The sequence below is a fragment of the Fringilla coelebs genome (genome assembly GCF_963513975.1).
Source record: "Fringilla coelebs genome assembly, chromosome: 3".
Taxonomy (NCBI): domain Eukaryota; kingdom Metazoa; phylum Chordata; class Aves; order Passeriformes; family Fringillidae; genus Fringilla; species Fringilla coelebs.
The window spans coordinates 88,603,510-88,622,901 of NC_140030.1; the positions used below are offsets into that span (position 1 = coordinate 88,603,510).

General features: G+C 36.2%; 1 protein-coding gene across 1 annotated transcript in view; it reads right to left on the bottom strand.

The window, feature by feature from the left end:
* Positions 1 to 19,392, bottom strand: part of CAMKMT (calmodulin-lysine N-methyltransferase) — a 213,643-nt gene that overhangs the window by 8,319 nt on the left and 185,932 nt on the right. The window contains exons 8-9 of the mRNA XM_084201793.1: positions 12,415 to 12,489; positions 5,341 to 5,404 (exon numbers count right to left, since the gene is read on the bottom strand). Coding sequence (XP_084057919.1) covers positions 5,341 to 5,404; positions 12,415 to 12,489 — 139 coding nt within the window. The remainder of the gene's footprint in view (positions 1 to 5,340; positions 5,405 to 12,414; positions 12,490 to 19,392) is intronic.

The window sequence follows — 19,392 nt, forward strand, 5'->3', positions numbered from 1 at the left end:
GCTGGAAAAGTCAATTGTTCTCTTGTTAAAATACTAAATATGGTAACACAAATACTTGTTCAAAATATGCAAGATTTCTGTGATTAAACAAATGCAATCTAGAAAGTAATAAATAAATATTTTCTTTAGAAAACTGCCAAATGCAATACATCTGCTTCTTTTCATATAATAATGGTGTCTGTGGATTACCAAAATAAAACACAGAAAAAGCATACAGAACATACACTCAATGAAAAATCCATTTGTTAGCTCATGATCATGCAAAGACTGTAAACAATTATTTTCTTTTTCTCCCTCACACATAAAAGAGTACCTCCCATTTGCTGTCAGTGGAATTACAACAGTATAAAACAAGGCAAAATGGGAGGTAAATCAGCCCCAATCATTAATTTTTCAAACATTTTAAACTATCTGAACAGTGCAACTAAATTTGACCTTAAATTGGTAAATTGCATTTAAATCAAGAATTAATGTTCCTGAATACTCATTCTTGTTCTTGCAAGATGATCAGGCCATTTATGATGCCCAGGCAATACATTATGGTCCATTACCTAATTTTTTGTTCATCCTTCTGTATTTAAGAAAACAAAAATGACTGTACCTTGAACTGATAGATTTTAGACACCCTGTGCAAAATACTTGTCCAAAACCTAACCTACTTGATAGAGCATCTCTTGAAGTCTTATTTGCAGAATTAATTCTAATTGGCTGAATGCTGTGTCCTGTCACATGGAATGAAAAGTGGTTGAAGAGCTGTAAACAAAGGTTAATATCAGCCAACAGCATATCACACTGAGGGGAGCCACAAAGTTTATGGTAAGTTCCTGTATTTAACTTCTATGTTAATGAGAGCTAAGATTAATTTGTGAGGTGCTGTAATGAAGCAAAGAGACATAAAACATTTTTGGGGATCTGAAGAACTTGTGAAAGGATTAGACGCCGTGGGAGTACATTTAGCTTGAGAAAATGCAATCTGCAAGCCACAGGAAAAGAGTGATCAGTACAGAGAATTTCAATAGGAATGCTGGAAAGTTACAATGCTGACACAGACACTTAGTGAGGAGAATAGGGAACAAATGTGTGTCTCACACATGCACAGGTACACCGAGACAATGCACAGTGAGGCAGCAATAAAAATGCTATGTCAGTACCTATGGTGCTAATGCGTACTTAAAAGATTCCAACCATTAACACCACAACACCACATTTATTCTCACAAACACTCGGTGAGATAGGGAAATGCTGTTACCCTCATCTTTCTTGTGGGAAATTAAAGCACAAAGAAGTCTTAGGGCAATATCCAAACCAACTCAACTTCTGTTCATTTGTGCAGCTGTAGCTTTAATTCTCTGGCAAAATAAGAGGTGCAAAGGGGTGTAACTCCCACTGAAGGCACTGGAATTGCTTATGTAAATGCTAGGTCTGAATACAGGCTCAGCTCAGGATGAAAAACATTAAACACAGGAAATTCACAATCGGTTCCCTCACATCCTTGGCATGCTTTAATGTCATCAGACAGAAGTGGGCAGCAAAGGGAGCCATCAGCTGAGGATCCTGCTCCTCCTGCTGCCATCTCATGCTCCCTGGAATGTTGTTCTGCAGAAACCCTTCCCGGCATAAGAAGGCCAAGACTCCTCTAGAGACCCTCATTTTCATGATTATGTAATGGGAAAAATGTCCCTTATCCAGGGCTTACTGACCATATGATCCACATGGGAGCCTCAGATGTGACTAAACCTTGTGAAGAGAGACTGCTGGAGGCTACAGACCCTACTGCTGACTGGCCACTGATCCAGCAGTTCTGATGAGGTGCTCACACAATAGCATCTGTTTGCCCCCTCTAGAGTCAGCAGTCCATGTAGCCATTCCTTCTCATATTCCCTGAAGACTACTTTCAATTAAATTTGAAAGAGAAATACAATAATCAATGTCCTGATAAATACAGGATATAATACAGAATCAGTCTCCTGATTCTACTCTTGGTGGACTATTCCAAGTTTAATTCTAATTCAAAAGTGTCTCCTAGGATGATAGTTAAAGGATGATGTTTAAAAAACAAAATGGCCTTTCCTCAGATGGAAAAACACTTCCAGTAAACTTGTGAAAAAAAAACACAGAGGAAAAGGCCAGTTCTGATAGTTTGCAGTGCCACTAAAATGCTATAGTAAGACAATGGGACAGTCATTCTATTTTGGATATGACTTTAGTCATCAATTCTTACTAAAAGTGGTCTTGTTTGCTGGTACTAATCTCAGCTCAACAGCATCCCATTGACTTCATTGGGATTTTGAATGGATAGGCCACAGAAGAATCAAAGCGTTGATAAAAAATTGTTCTTAATTAGGGAAATATGCAAAAAAAATGCTTATTCTGAGATTGAAATTAAAAGTAAATTTTAATGATATAAAAACTCCTTAAAATGTTGTCAAATCAAGTCAAATAGGTTGAGAGAAATTAAATACAGCCATTCAAGATAAATTTGTTCAATGCAATATTTCTGTGCCTAACCCTTTGAATGGGCTTAAAGGTGGCATTTGCCTCTGTAACAATTGCCTCAGATAGAAATTTCAGCCCTCAGTAAATCTGTGAGCTGCTCATTTAGCTCTGTGAACTTCTTCCTGCGCCAACACAACTGTCCGTGGGGACAGTACTAGGAATCAGATGATTGAAATGATCAGGGTCCTGTTTCAAGGCAAACAAAAAGCTAACCAAAACACATCATTCTCTGCCATAAGGATTCTAATAGCCAGAAATATCATCCTTATTGGAAAAGGAAATACCACGGATAAATTTTTAATTTACAGTAGGAATAGACTATGTGTTCTCAATCTCTCCTTCAAGAGAGCTTTGCAAGGATATCTGTTATTCTCTGCTTATTCCACTTTTTCTGTTGCTAGTGTTGGTTATTATTTTCCCTAGACTCTTCTAAACTAATTGTAGCCTAGTTATATTTGAAAAATGACTTGTATTTAGGTATGTCAATTTTACCAATTTGTCAAAGTATTTCCAAAAAGGAAAGTTCTAAATTTGAGACCAAATAATTATTGTAGAAGAGTGACCTTAATAAAAAAAGTTTATGCCTTAGCTTGGGCATAAACTAATGCCCATAAACTATTCTTAATTATTGCAACTGGAAAATAAGTTCACTACTGATTTACTTGTTCCTTAAAAGCCTAAGTATAGTGCCATTTTGTAAAGTGCCCTCTGACTTAATCCTTAGGTTTATACAGGTTAATAAGAGCAGTTAATTGGTAACTATTTCATACATGTGACTGCATCTTTTGGGATCTCAAATGAGCATATGTTTTTATTTGTGTCTTTCAAATCATGAAGGCATATGCTCAAAGGCATCTCTGCTGAACACGTCCTTTTTGGACAGAAGAGCTCATTTCAGGCGTCTGTACTCCCAGCTCCCATCCTATGCAATAGTCTGCTGTCCTCTTAGTTAAAAATCACAATAATTTGCAAGTCCACGCCCTAAGTGGATATCCATCCGTATAGCCATTCATAAAGTGGATTGGGCAACTGAATTTAGTTAAAAAATACACTTTGGCTAGGGATCCAAAACTCTGTAACAGAAATTCCTGCATGGAGCATGAATTTCTTAAACTAGCTTTGCTGATAAGAAGTAGAAACCATTTGCTGTGCCTAAAATACACAGCAAGGAAGTGCTAGTTTATTGGTACTGACTATGCGACAGATCACAATGTGCAGAAGCAAACACAGGCAACAAAAAGACATCTCCCTTTACTCCATCTACATTCACAAAGGAGTGTAGCTCATATGCCCTGAAATACAAAGGCATATTCTAAATTTGAATTAGCTGATTAGAGTTAAAGAGTCAGGCCAGGTTTGGTTTAAAGTCAGCCTAACAATTCCACAGTTTCACCAGGGCACATCTTACACACTTTTCCTCCCACTCTTGCTCTTCTTTCCCTGTGTCCTTTCATGGAGCCAATAGAGTGGCACATGGGAATACCTGAAGAACCAGTTGCTGACATTGATCTGGGCTGAAAAAAATCTTTTCCTATTTTTTTTAACTGGGATCTGCTTTGCGTTCCAGATCACCTGTGGTCCCAAAAATTATTGCAGCTTGACAACTGTTGGTACTTCATGAAAGTCAGAATGAATCACTCTGAGCAGGAGCTGCTTAACCTCTTCTTACTGCTACTGACAGATATATCTGGGTAACCTTTTCCTCAGGGTAGCTACATTTCTCCTGTCTTCCTGGCAGCCTTGCCCCACAGCTCATTAAAATAATTCAGTCTTAAGTAACTTGCCTTAGGTCACTCAGGAAAGTCTATGAGAGAACCAAGAATAGAAACCTGATCACTCTAAGCAAAGAATGGGATTACTTACACAACTAAAATGACTCGGGTTCTTAAGCCTTTGCACGTTTGGGTCTTCTGTTCCTTTTACAGAGTGAATCTCTTGTACAAAAACTACAAAAGTCCTAAAAATTTTAAATAAAGTTTGGAAATTCACTGCTACCATGAAATGTTTTGTTTTCAAATTGGAAGTTTACCTTATTGGAAGATTTGGTTGTTAAACGTGAATGATAAAATTTCTGTTTCAAAATCCTACCTAGAGCAATTACTTAATGTTTTCTCCTTTTCTTCTTTTGATATCTTCCCTTTTTTAAATATTTGAGAAGATAAATATATTTTAAATATGCATGTAACAGAGTTTTTCTTGCCTGCAAGTCTCTCTGATTTAAACAGCCCAATAGATTTAAATTGATAAAATATCTCTTGAGTGACACTCATGTAGAACACGTAATCATTTTATGAAGAACATAATTTCATTATTTTCTAAGGTATAAAACATGTAAACACAGGGCTTACTTAATGGAAAAATGTTTTAAACCCCAGTATACATATAAGCGATTTGCTCATTTTATATAACCATAAATGAAAAGGAAAAAATATTCTTTCATAACAAATAAATACACAATGACAAAGGTTACAATTGAAGGGATTAAAAATGACAGAAGCCAACATAAAACTTTCAATATCGTATTTTACTTTAATATGAAGACATTATTATCAAAGGAAAATACTTGAGAAACACTTTGATAAAAATAATCTGACGCTATCTTTGAAGCGGTTTCATTTATTTTACTACCCACTGTGTTCCTTATCAGAAGGCCAAGTATAAGAAGTTTCCTAGTTTATGATTAGGAAAGAATCTGATAGATTAGAAGACTCAATTGAAGTTGGACATAATAAGTATTAAAGTATTACATGACATTAATCCTGCCATTCCATTACTCTCTCAATCATTGTGCACAGACTAATTATTCTGAAGCCAGTGTTCAGGAGAAAATAGAAACATACTTACACTGGGCTGGAGTAATCTCTTTATTGCATCAACAAGGCTAGCTCTGTACCGGTCCAGAAACAGGCTGACATTGAGAAGAGAACAGAATCCAGATTAAAATGGGTTTTCAATTCTAATGATACTAATGCAGATAAGTACAAGGCTAATTACATATGTTTACACAATGCTGTAAAAGAGAAACTGTGGTCTACATTTCTATGCAGTTCAGGTACTTTTAACATTTAAAAAGACATAAAAGGAAATACAGTCTAAACTAAACCTAAATTATCAGCATGAAATAAATCTTTATGTAGCTGAAATTCACCAATCTGACATGCTAGCTATTAAAGAAATACTGTATCAGAAATGAGGATCAACATAAAAAGTTAGCATTTTACATGTATATACAAGGGGGATGGAGTTTTTGAAAATGTTTTCTATTGTATTTCAGGTGTTACTATTAAGGGCATTTTTTCCCTTCCACCTTCACAGATTTGGCAGTAATTCTTACGTATTATATACATTTACTATATTTCTGTGTCTATCTCTAGCTATCCTTATAAAGATTTGCAAGACCCTACCTCCTCCCTCTCTCCAACGCTGTTGAAATACAATGGCCCAGATTGTGCAGAGTTGTCATCTCTCAAGAGTGCAACCCTTCATCTCCAGCATGGGTCCCACAAGGATAGCAGCAGAGTCAATTTTCCCATGCAATGTTGCCAACACGCTCAGCCCTATTTTGGTGTGATTACCTCATGATTTGAGGGGATAATTCATTCTTCATGCCCCTCAGTACCTTAATGTATATACTAATAGTGGCAGCCAGGGTGCCAATCACTCTTGACTAGATATTTGTGGACATGTAGTTACTGTGGATGAGTGCATTTACAATGGTTACTGAACAACCATCTGATAGCAACTGATGCCTTTCAGTCCTTACTACCGTGGGCTGCATTTATATTGGTGATTCAGATAAGAAACTCTATCAAGCAGGCCACAGATAATGTGATTTTTTTTTCTTCTTTTTTTTTCCTTCCCCCCACATCTTCTCTGTAATAAAACTGCTTTCCAGCTTGTGTCAAGTTCAAGTTTCATACTACATGGCATTTTGTCCATCCTCTATGGGTTTTTTAATATATTCCCCTTCCTTTTATTCTAAAACTTCTTTTCTGAAGAGATGTGGGTAATTTTTTTTCCAGTTTTGAAATTCTAAAAGAACATAAAGAATAGATGGAAACACTGAAGTGAAAAAAGTAGTCTGCCAACCACAGGCCTTTCATCAAGAACAGAAGATATGTGAATGTAAGGATACTCCACAGCTACCATGGAGAATGCTGTATTACATGCCATAGAGGTGAGCAGCCGTGCAAGAACTGTGAATCTTTGCTACTCTGGAACAATCAACAAAACAAAAAAAAAGAAAACTTGCAAGTGACCATACTTCATTAGTAAAAACTGGCAGAACCTCACACTGTTGAGAAAATATAGTAGAATGGATATCTATATATGTTGAAGAACATCTAATACCGAAATATGATCTTCTGAATTTCTCCTCAAGAATATGAATTACTAGCTAACAATTTTCATGATAGCCTGGCTTACAAGAAAATTTAAACTTGAGCAACTGACACGATGACAACCCCTCAGTCTTGATTTATCATCCTGGAAGAACTTTACTGAAAACACGGGTGCTTAAATTTAATTAGTTGAAAAAGCATCTCTTATCTCTTATGTCTCTTGGGTGTTTTAATGACATTCACCTCATGTTGATCCCTATACAGATAGATATTGTAACACTACTTCACTGGGAACTTAACCACCTGCAGAAGGAGTGGAATACATGATTCCTCTCCCAAAAGAATAGTGAAAAGTATTAATTTTTGCAACATGAAACATCGCAAGCATGCACACATTTAAGACTTCCTGGGATCCTACATAAATAGAAGCACATTCTGAATGAAAAGTGCAATTTTAATATTTTTATAATTGCAGTGTAGTGGAAACACAATCTTGAGGCAGCTTAGCAGTGTTAAAATCCCCTTTTCATGGACCTGAATACCATTCTTTTTTTTTTTTTTCCAATGAGATAGGGGCACAATTGCTGCTACCAATCTTGTTCCTTTACAGTGAGAACTACAGGCCTTTGTTTACCAAAAGCTGAGTGTCTGAGAACTTAATTTTTTTTCTGTCCAACCCCAATTAATATTTTGGTGGCACAGAAGGTACACTCTTATCTGTCTTAGCTTAGGAAAGCCAGATAACCTGAGACAGTTGCCCTCCAAGAGACCTGTTCCTGGGAACATGACTTGCTCCAATTGAAAATTGTTTCTCATACTGTGGTTTCCAAACTGTTGCTCTGTGAGCCACGTACTCTGACCAGAAGGAGCAGAGAAGACTGGAAGCAAAGCTACTGCAATGCAATGACTCCAGGGAACATATCTATCCTCCCTCTGAGTCAGGGGATGCCTTAAATGAGGAAAATCCTGAAGAAGTCATTAGGTAATTGGTGCTGCAGACAGGAACAGCATAGGATTTGGCCCACGCAAGGGGATTAAGTCACGCAGTTTTTCTTACCAGTAGAATTGTATGACTAAATATTGCCACAGCATACTGAAAATGTCCCTGAGAGCATCCTTCAAAGTTCACAACATTGTGAGTTCCTGTGTCACCTGCTCTAGGTGACCCTGCCTTGGCAGGCAGGTTAGACTTGGTGATCTCCAGAGGTCCCTTCCAACCTAAACAATTCTGTGATTCTATGAACAGCTCAGTAAAATTAAATAATGCATTGTTCTAAACCACTCACACACAGCTCTCAATTTAAATTTGGCTTAAACTTGCCATTACTTTAATGGTAGTATTTCATGCTTTTGTAGCTCAGGACAGGAATAGCAAGGTTTTCTTGGGTCAGCAAGGAAGTTTCAAGTCACAGCAACAGAAAGGTGAGAACACAGCAGATGATTTGGCCTTTGTTTAGGCAATGCTCTTAACCTGTGAAATCTGGATGAACAGGCAGGCAATACTGTCACCTCTCTACTCTCTTACTCTTTAATTAAAATTTTAAATTGCGATTAAAGCCAAAATGAAAGTTTATACCAAAACTGCAGAGAAGTAACAGTAAGCCACAAGGAAAGGAATGCAAAAAAACCAAGTAGAGTCTTACTTTGCTTCATGCTTGTATCCTTTTCTCTTCTGCCTCGCAACAAGGGACATAAATTTTATAGGCTATGTGAACTTTTTGGTTTTTTGCATGCTCAGCCATTAGTAAAAGAGTTGAGTTTACAGGTATACTTCAGATACTATTACATTCATATGTAGTGTCTAATGTATAGAGCCATTTATTTTTTTGTTCACTTTCAACTACATGGGCGACTAAAACTAAAAAGGCTAAAAAGACTTATTTCTGGGCCATCAGGTTCCAATTCACTTGAAAGTGTGTGCCAGAAATCAGGCCTAAAATGGACAGACAGAGGTCTTACTGCATTCCTGCAAAAAGATCTCCTTATAATAAATGAAATAAACTAACGGAGAGAAAATTGACATATTTTAAGGTATTTAAAGAATACTTTAAGTTCAGGTCTACACTCCTGGCAAAGCCACAACTCCCCGTGACTTCAGCAAAAATCTCAGTAGTGAAAGTAATGTGGGATAGCTCCCCCTGGCCTCTGTAATGTGAATACATATGCATGTGCCAAACTTTAAGAATAGAATCATTCTAAGTAAAGTAGGATATTACACATTTCCAAAACAATACCGGGTTCTAAAACTTATTTTGCTTCTACCTCAAACTATTTGTGAAAACTTGCTTCACAATAATGTGAAAGATAAAGTTTTTTTATTGTCTCAGTCCTACTGGCCTTTACTTTCTCTTTGGACTAAAAATCTCAGAACTTTTGTCCTCAATAAAGAAGAGTATGTACGCTAATTAAATAATTAGAAATCTGAGGCCCTCAGGAACTTTGGGAGAGTCTTGGGTATGGCCTGTCCATCCAGGCACCTGTGATTTCTTTTTGTATATTCAAACTCACAGTTCCAGCACCTGGCTTTATAGCCACAGGTAAAAGTGAAAATCAAGAATTCTGAGAGCCCTCATTTGGCCTTAAAATTCCTCCTGAAAAATATGAGATGGCTGAATATGTTTTAAAGGTTACATTATTTCAGTATTTTTTTTACTGTATCCTTTTTCCAGGTGTAGTCTGATACTGACTTTTTGCTTACTTTTATCTGATAGTTGACATTTTAAAAATTATTTCGGAACTGCTGAACCATGAAACTATTTTATTGTTAACATCCTGAATGGTTAAATAATGACTATTTTTCATAGTCTGACTCTTATTTATTTTATAATCTAGTTGAGCTACTAAATTTAGCTGTTAACTAATAGACTGTTTGTTCTGGGAAATAACTTATTTTCCACTCCTGCACACAAGGTTTATGAAAGTCTGACTGTAAATATATGAATATAAACATATCGCTGCTTGCTGTAATCATGTACATTTTTACTTGAATCTCCATGTGGATTTGGAATATGTTTATGAATAGAGCTTGTTTTCATGTAAATGGGATCAAGCAGTACCACTGGTTAGCTATTCAGAGAATCAGACAATATCACCCTTGCTGGAAATACTTCAATAAAAATTTATCCATGTACTTAATATTTGAACTCAGATTTTTTGCTTTCTAGTTCTCTGTTCTAATCTCGGATTTTATTGACTGACAATGAGCTATATGATGGTGTTAAACTAAATGCAATCTATTCTATCTGTTTTTTATCACTGCATACTTCAGGTTTCAGCTGAGAGGCTAGAAGAAAAGAGATTTTTTTTTTCCTCTTCAGTGGCAGCCGAAAAAATTCAGAGAGTAAAAATCCTGCCAACAGTTCTCAAACCGAGTCTATATCCCTGAAGAGAAATACATGAAAATGAAAAGAGGATCTGAGTTTGATAAAGCATGGAACATTTCTTTCCTCAGCCTTTTTATGTACCAGAAAACCTAGTGTCCATAACTAAAAGAATGATTTCTAAAAGTAACAAACAATAAAGGGATTTTCATGTTTATTAAGCTATACATATATTTATGAGCACTTAAAATAAGAAACCAGAAATAATTTGTGAATAAACCCACATTCCTTAAACTAACCTGTGCATTTCTATTTATTTTTTAGAAATCTATAAATATTTATACACTTACCTGCATCTTAAGTGCTTCAAAATAAATGTACAAAATGCAGGGATTGCAAATGCATTATGTATTTTACCTGTCATGTCTGATTCTTTGTTTCCTAAAGAAACTACACTATTTCCAAACAGACTGGGAGGGGTATTAGGCCAGAATATTACTGAAAAAAACAACTTAAGTCTTGCTCCACTCTGCTGTATTCCCAGCACAAATAGGATGACATGGTGTGAGTATCAAGAATACAAGAGACAGCACAGCCAGGTTGTTTTGATATTTGTGTGAAGAACAAATTTAACTCTAAATCTCTTGGCAAGACCTTGCTTCACCCACATAATCTGGAGAACATCCATATGTGAGCCTTGTCTAAGCCTCCGAGAAGACTGCTGCCCTCCTGCTCATGTCCGCCAGCACTCTGATCTGACTTTCATACTTAATCTGATCTAATCCTGTCCAGCATTAACTTCATCTGTGCAATGAAACCTGGAGTATCCATTCTAATATTTGGTGAGGAAGGCATTTACTAAATTACTTGCTGAAATCATATGGTGTTGTTTAGCTCCTTATTTTAATCAGATGATGCATTTCTGAGGCACATTATCAGCGATTAGTTAGAAACCCTCCTCTGTCCTTTTTGGGAACAAAGAACTTTTCTGAAATTAAATGCTAAGAGAAACAAAGCACTGTTGCATTCTGAGAACAAATAGGTGTTAGAAAAAGGCAAAGATCACTAAACACATTTTCTCCAGAGCTATACAAAACCAATAACTTTGTGAAATAAGAAGAGCTTTTTTAAATAGCATAATGTGAAAGAAAAACAAAAGCTTTGGAGAAATAGAAGAAGACATTTGAAAAGAACATTGTTTAAAAAAACAATAGGCAGTTTCATACTTCCCTTGCCTTTTCCTTTAACTATTTCTAGGTAAGGTACATAAATTTGCTGAACTGAGCAGTTCTAGGAAGTCTCTGCTTTCAGAATTTCATCTCTCACAATAGTTACGAGCCACAAAATATAGACAGCTGGTTTTTTTTTTGTTTTTGATATTTAATGGGTCAAGAGCAAATATCCATGAAGGAAGGACAGATTGGTTTAAAAATATCTATTCTCCTAAACAAAATTTGCACAGCTTTATTTTTTTTCACTGTCTACATTTATATAACACAAATAATTAGTAATGTACCATTTTTAAAGCCAGCATGCAGCAAATACAGCACAGCACATTCCCACAAATGCAGTATCAGAAAAGGGTTGTGTCAATAATCAAACCTATTTGCATAAATTATTAAACAAGATACCATATTGCTACATGCATCTACCTTTTCATAAATTAAGTGCTGTACTCTTATTTTTCTTACTATAAATTATCTTATAATTAACATGTGCCTGTATAAATAATATAAAGCCTATACCTCCAGATATTGATGTCAAATAGATTTAAGGAACAGAATGTGGTGGGGACGGAAAAAATGGTTTGAAAATCTCCTTTTCCTTGGAAAGATTTTCCAGGGAGCAAAAAATATATCCCCTTATATCAATAGTCAGATCTTTCCTAAGAAGTAAGCTAATTGAGCTGTTTGTGTTGATAAACTCCCTTTTCTCCAGACTGTTCCTCACTGAGCCATAATTATTTGCAATTTGCCTAAGTCGTCCATTTACTGATACGTCAAGCATGAAACAGAGGCAATTCCAGAAAATGGAAATGCTTCTCAAAATCAATCTTTGGGAAATAATGTGGTAGAAGTTACTGTGTGATAGAAGACTACCTTATAACTGTCACATGGAGATGAATATTAATTTGTTGAGGTTAAGGTGGCTTTGTGCTTCATTTGTTGACTTTGCTTAGCCATCAGCAAGCAGCACAGTACAATTACTCCAGCAAAGCTATTTTTCTAACGTGAGTTTTATGATTTTTATGTACTTACCAGTCAGCACACATAACAATGTCAAAATGTCCTTCCAGTTGAGAGACATCTGTCTCATTATCCCATCGTAAAATGCTAGGGGAAAAAAAAGATTCAAAAAAAAAAAAGAAAAAAGAAAAAAGGACTTACATTTTTTATCTTGAGATTTTTAAAGTATTAATATTATTCTTATACGAAACAGAAGTGTTTAAAAAAGTGCAAACTTGTTTCTTTCAAAGATGAATGTAAAAATCTTATTCTGTACATTTTTAAGGTTATAAATCTCAAAGCCAAAGAGCTATTTTTCATTATAGCAGAAAGGCAATCCACTCAGATTCTGATGAGTGGATCACCAACAAATATTCATTTCTGAATTAGTGGCACATGCACAGCTTCAGTTTTTTACCCTTTAATATTACTGCATTAAGAAGTGAAGTCAAAGTATCGACAATCTGAATGAAGCACAAATCTGCAGAATAGATTTGATTTCATGGATCTCTGTTACATCTGGCAGGCAATTCAGTTTGTTTCTCATTGATGAAGTGAGCATTCACTTGGGCCGGAGGGAGGAGAGATGGGGTGAAAAAATGCCAAGCTTAACTTCAATGCCAGTAATGTTGCCTCCAGCAAGCTCAAAAATACAGCAGTGCTGACTCTGTCAACACCTATTCTCTCACAGGTGATAAACTATTTAATTCTAAGAGACCCACAGGTAGGCAAAAAATTCACATATGTACAAAGTTCTTCTTTGTTTATAAATGCTGCCGATTTATGTAGCTGCCACAAGGAATTTCAGTACTTTACTCCCATCTAAAATATAGCAACTAGTATTGGAATTTACTGCATACTTTAAATATCATTACCCCAAACATTTGAAGCTGAAATTCTATTTCTAGGCTATTTAAAAAAAAAAAAAGGGATCTATCCTTTTTCATTTCCTGGTTATTTATAATAGAAAGTAGATAAATATTTATGGGAAAAGCATTTGTGGGGGAAGGGTCTAATCTGATCTTGTCAGGTTGTGCATGCTTATCTCAGTTTTGTATGAGTCTTGACCAAATAGACCCTTTAGTCTTCCCGCAGCTATAATCTACTTCTGGTTAAAAGCCATCTCCATTCACATCCTACTCCTAATATTTAACTGAGGATCAGTTTGTAACGTGTTCATTCAGAAACGTTCCCTAGGTATATAAGAAAAAAGGGAATTTTGTACATTGACTATGGTGTATGCAAAAAAGGCTCATAATTACGTAGATAAATAGACACAGGGCCATAAAGAATTAAGGTACCAAAATATGCATGTACATGTCCACAGCCACAAAATTTGAGACAGAATGCTTTTAAAACACGGAAATTATGAAAGGAGAGGCCCAGTTGGTTGGCAAAGCTTTGATTGTGTGGGGCTCAATGTAACCGAACAGATCAGGACTCATTAGCCCATTTGCCCTCCTGGAATTTACTGTGACAATCCAAAGACAGAAAAGAGTAGATTAATTTAATTTTTCCCCCTCAAATTGAAAGTAATCCAGATTTTAGAAGCCTAGGTAGCTTTGCACACTGGCACGCAGCAGGCATCCAGTAGTGGAAAGTGACAAAGGAGAGTTCTCACTCTCAGCTGCTGGCTGCCTGCTGGCTACCAGCGGCTTTTTCAACCCTGTTTCCGTGGAAACTTAGGTTAGAATGGTGAAAATTAGGTAAAGGTAAGTTTTGTGGGTTTAAAGCACGCACTCTAATACTTTAAGAAGCCTGAAGCAGAACTGGAAATTGGTAGAAGAACTGTGAGCCTTAAAAGGCCACCTTTGGTTCTCATTGCTACAGAAACAGAGATCTGATCAGTACCAGTATAGACATTTGAATTATGATTTTTTTAACCCATATGTTTACTATCCTTCACACATACTGTTGGGAAGGAAGCACAGGTGCCTCCTCCTGCAAAAAAAACAAAACCAAACCCAACCACCCTCCCTCACATTACTGTCAGGTTTCTGCTGGGCACCTGAAACACAGTATTTTTTGTGCACACCTACTTCAGGCACAGAGGAATTTGTGTCAGGAGATAAAAGCTCATAAACCAAAGTGCTGAGCAAAGTATGGAACTGACGAGTTGCCAGGAGAACGAGCAGTGGTGCAACATGGCTGGCATCCGTATTGTTAAAAGGAGGGAGCTAAGGGCACTACATCCACCCATAAGCCAATCCTTCTCCCTTTTTCTGACTTACTACAAGAGCTGCTTTTGGTCTCTAGCTTCAGTACAGCTGCATTCATGAAGATATCATAATTATGCAAAGGCCAATGAAAAATTTACCAATTCAAAATGAACTTGGCCATGTATTTTCCAAAAGTACAGGAAAATCTTTATTTCTGCAGGGAAATCACCATGTAAACTAAATATAATTTGTAAAAATAATAAACACTGGTAGGACTCATCCTGGTCTGACTCAGGATGTGTGCACACTGGTGGGAGAGATGGAAGTACAGGCTGTATGTATTTATCCATGCTATCTTTAGCATAGTGCAAGCGTGACTAGTAAAGGAGGCACAGCCAGGGATGTGAAATGCAGTAATGGCTGCAACCTCCACAACAGTTCCAGCAGCTTACCCAGGGCTCTCCTATCTACACTGTTACCTGCTTCCACAGATTTGCAGGAGCTGCCTTCAAACATCTGCACTGCACCTGCAGAGCAGATATATCCCTGCATATCTGGGAATCAGAATCAATTCTGCTCAGAGTTGGCACAATTCCGTCATTAACACTGATGTCAGAATCAGCCTGGCTCTGAATCAGCTATTCTGAGTTCTAGTGCTAACGAAAACAGTGAATCAGCCTTAGGACTTGTCTAAATACCATCAACTTGCAAAAAAAAATTTGTTATCTAAATGCAATTCCTGACTGCAAAGTACAGAAAAATCCACTGATATTACAAAACAAACCTGAAAAGGTAGCTAAATGTATGTATCTATATGTAGTAAGGGGGTGAGGAACCATAATTTTTTCATGGATTACTGAGGATGTGACTCTTGGACTTAGTGGTCAGACCTGAAAGAAATACTGAAGGCACCATGAAGCAAGAGCTGATTGCATTTCCATTAAAAAAAAAAAAAATCACTGCTATGAAATCCAGAAAAGTGGTAGCAATGGAAATCTGAAAATCTCCCTTTTTATGAAATTTCCTTTTAAAAAGTAGAAATAAGTGTAAAAATATCACACCACAAAATCTCTTAAATTGCCAGTATCGTGTTGAGGGCCAGCATCAAGAAAATGCAAGCCTACTTGTATTCTCCTCTTGTTCCTTTACAAGGATACTAAATTAGTTTACCTAAGCCACATTTTTCTCTGAAGTCACTTTTCCTCCAGCAAAGTAAGTTTTGAAGCAACAATATTTTAATGCCTTTCTTTTGAGGGAAGGTGCTACAGTACTAAGAACTGAAATTACACTGTACATTTGAGAAATGGGCTCTACTGTATATTTCTGTCCAAGCCACAACTTCAGTGCTTTTTTGTTTTGTAAAAAACCCAAACAAACCAACAACCAACGTGCTTAAGCTGTGTAAAGCCCACTCGACACTATTTTGTACTGGTTTATTTAACTCATGCAGGTTTAGTTTCTAACAAGTGAAAACAGACAACTGAGTTTCAGTAGAAAAGGGTCTGAGATCCAATAGAAATATAAAACAGTTGGGAGCTCTTTTGGGCTACAAGAAGAACATGAAAAATGAAATAGAGTGCAAGAGAAAAACACTCCTGAACTGTTCAGCTACTATTTAGGTTAAAGTGATGGTGGCTGAAACTTGATACCCACTAATGGCCGATTTATGGCCTGTATCAAATGAATTTGACCAGTTTTCAGAGGAAAAGTACCCATGTCACAAACCTATTACTATAATTAGCAATCTTGATGGTAGTCCTGGCAAGAAGGACGAGGTTTAAATGAGCTATGGAAAATGAACCATCCTCTCATATGCAGAGGTGGCTTCTCCAGGTCAGGGATAAAGCATACTATCAAAATTGTCTGAGAAAATATGTGCTGATGCTTTAGTTTCCTAGGCTGCCAACCTTCTACTATTCTGAAGAATTCTGAAACACATTCATTTTAAAAAACTCCAATCAACGCATGACACAAACAATCAAAGAAGCCCTTTGTTTTTCCCCTGTTTTTTATTTTTTAATTGACAAGTAGGTCAGAAAATGTGATTAGGTTAAGACATAAGAATTATGATATTAGAACATAAAAATCAAGTAAGAAAATACGAGACTGAAAGAACAAAACTGTACCGCCAAATAGCCCCATGTATTTCAAAGAAAAAGAAAATTGTAATAAAATAGCTAATGTTGCAGGGATAGTTACAGCAGCCAAGGCTTCCCCTGTACAGTAATTCTAATTTATGGAGGATAGCCTGACAAATGTCAACACTCTTTTCCTTACACTGGTAAAGTATCTCAGCAATCTACAACAAAAGACCTGATTTTACCAGGTTTTATTTCTCATGCAAAATTCTTCATTACTATTATTATTCAACTTCTGTTATTCAGTGTTTGTCTTCCTAGTGTGTCTAGGCAGGTAACTTATATGAGAAAAAACGGGTTAAGTCTCTGATTGTTAAAACTTGAAACATTTCCAAGACCCTCTGAGATGTTCTTGTGATGAATGGCACAAGCTAGAGTAGCTCTCAAATTAGCAGGTAAGTAGTTGAGCAGATAAAGACAAAAATTCAAAATTAGAAAAAAAGGACAAAAGCCTTACTTGCTTCAAAATGCATTAGTAGTTTTAATAAGGATTTAAAAAATCATCCCAATTAGCAGATGAACAGCTACCAAGAATCCCTATCTACCCACCTCTTCTTTTCATATTTTAATTTAAGTTTCAATCTTTGAAAAGCATTATCATTGGAAAGTATACAGGTTCAGGTAAAAGGTTTTGTCTGGAGGCTTATATGACTTTTTCTATGACATTAAGCAAGCAAGTTCATTAACACATTAACAAAAGGTATCATCAAGATGTTTCTCTGCACCTTGATCTTGAGGTTTGAGAGTCCTTAGTTATGTATAAAGATCAAGAAGACGGATTTTAATCTAGTGATAGAGGCAATGTGTACACCTATCATTATAACTCCTCTGAGAAATCTTGCAAAATTGCCTACTATAATTTCCCCATCTTTCTTATTATATTCTCACAAGGCTGCTCTTATTTCTCCGCCTTCTTTCACCTTCTGCCTTTCTTACTTTCACTGCTTTACTTTGCTTTGTGTTCTTATCCATTATCTCATTCCCTACAGTGCATATCTGGTTTGAAGGGACCAAAGTTAAGCTTTCAACTGCAGGTACAACCATTTTTCCTTTTGTCTTAGATTTCTAAGCATTACTAATGTGTTATTTACAATTGTCAATGGGCACATTCTTCTAACAATGTCCTTGCAGATTTTGGCAACTTCCATGTCACTTATTTGCTCTTGTCAAAGTATACTAATGATTTTTCTCAAGCTAGACTTAATATCTGCACTTTATTCTCAGTCTCTTGGACATTTTATCTCTCTTAAAACCAATATATCTTGTTCTTTGTTTTAATTCTTAATTCCACTGTTTTATGCTTGTGTTATTTTAATTTTCTTACAATTTTTAAAATATGCTCTTCTCAAGGTTATCTTCAGACATTGCCCACATTTCTCATAATTTCACAATGTTCCACTTCAACCTTTTCTTCCTTGAATTTTATTTCTGGGCTATCTCATCCATATAAGCTAAAAACCTACTCATTTCTCTACTTCATACTGTGCATACAGACCCTTAATTCAGTATTTTTCAGAGCCCCAGTGAGTGAGAAGCTCATTCCATCTAAAGTACCCCAAGGAATTGTAACTATATTTTATGGATCATCATTTTGGACATAACCATTAATTCTAGTCTGTAATCTAGGCTTAGCTTAGACCTTTCTCTGTATCTGCATAACTCAGCTCTGCTGGTTATCCTCTCTGCATAGTACCTCTCAGAAGTTTCTTACCAACCCACTCAACCTCTTGACCATGTCATCATCACTTACATCTAAGCATCACAATACTGTTCTCTCTGCTAGTGGACAATGCAGGCTTGCCATATTAATATTTATTCAGCAGGCTGCTACAAAGGTCGTTTCTCTTGCCTACAACTCTGATCTTGTCATCTTTCTCTGTCCTCCTCTAGGTAAGTTGCAAGTTGTCATTTCCAAATGCTTCACAACAGTTCACATCCCTATTTTTTATCTCTCATTCAATATTGAAAGGACGAGTCCCTTCTTTAATCAGCCCTAATGTCAGTCTATATCTTCCACTTAACTTTTCAACCACATACCTGTAAATTTCTTCTGCTATGTTATTCACAATATTCACAAACTTACTCCATTATCCTTGAACACTGCCCTTTAAAATCGCACCTAAAAACTGAGAAGAGGCTCTTGTACCTCCAACTCTGCCTCTCATGTTTGCTTCAATTATCCTTGTTATCCTTCCTCACCATATCTCTCTCTGGTCTTAGATCATAGATTCTCTAACACAAGCTGCCTTTTTGCTCTGTGTTTATGAAGTATCTCGTACAACAATTCATAATTAAACCTCATCACATTGACATGGTAACATAAAAGAAGAAAAAAGCCACCACACCCAACTATGGGCCTCTTTAATATTTAGATATTCTGTGATTCCATGACCCTACCTAGATTTTCCTGCCTAAAAGTTCCTTTTAAAAAGTGCATTATAAAATTATACACTTTCCTTATTCCTCATTCTAAGAACATATTTTCTCTCATATTTTGTACAACATATTTTGCTAAAATTCAGATGGGAACATTACAGCTTTGTCTTCAAAACTAACAGTACTAACACACATTTGCTGTGTATCAAAAGCTACTAAGTTTTTGGGACATAATTAATGCACTGCATGTAAACACAACTGTTGTAGAATAAATCTTTTCATTTTGTAGACACATCACAAGCCAACATTCAGCACAAGTGTGGCTATTTCTTTAAAAG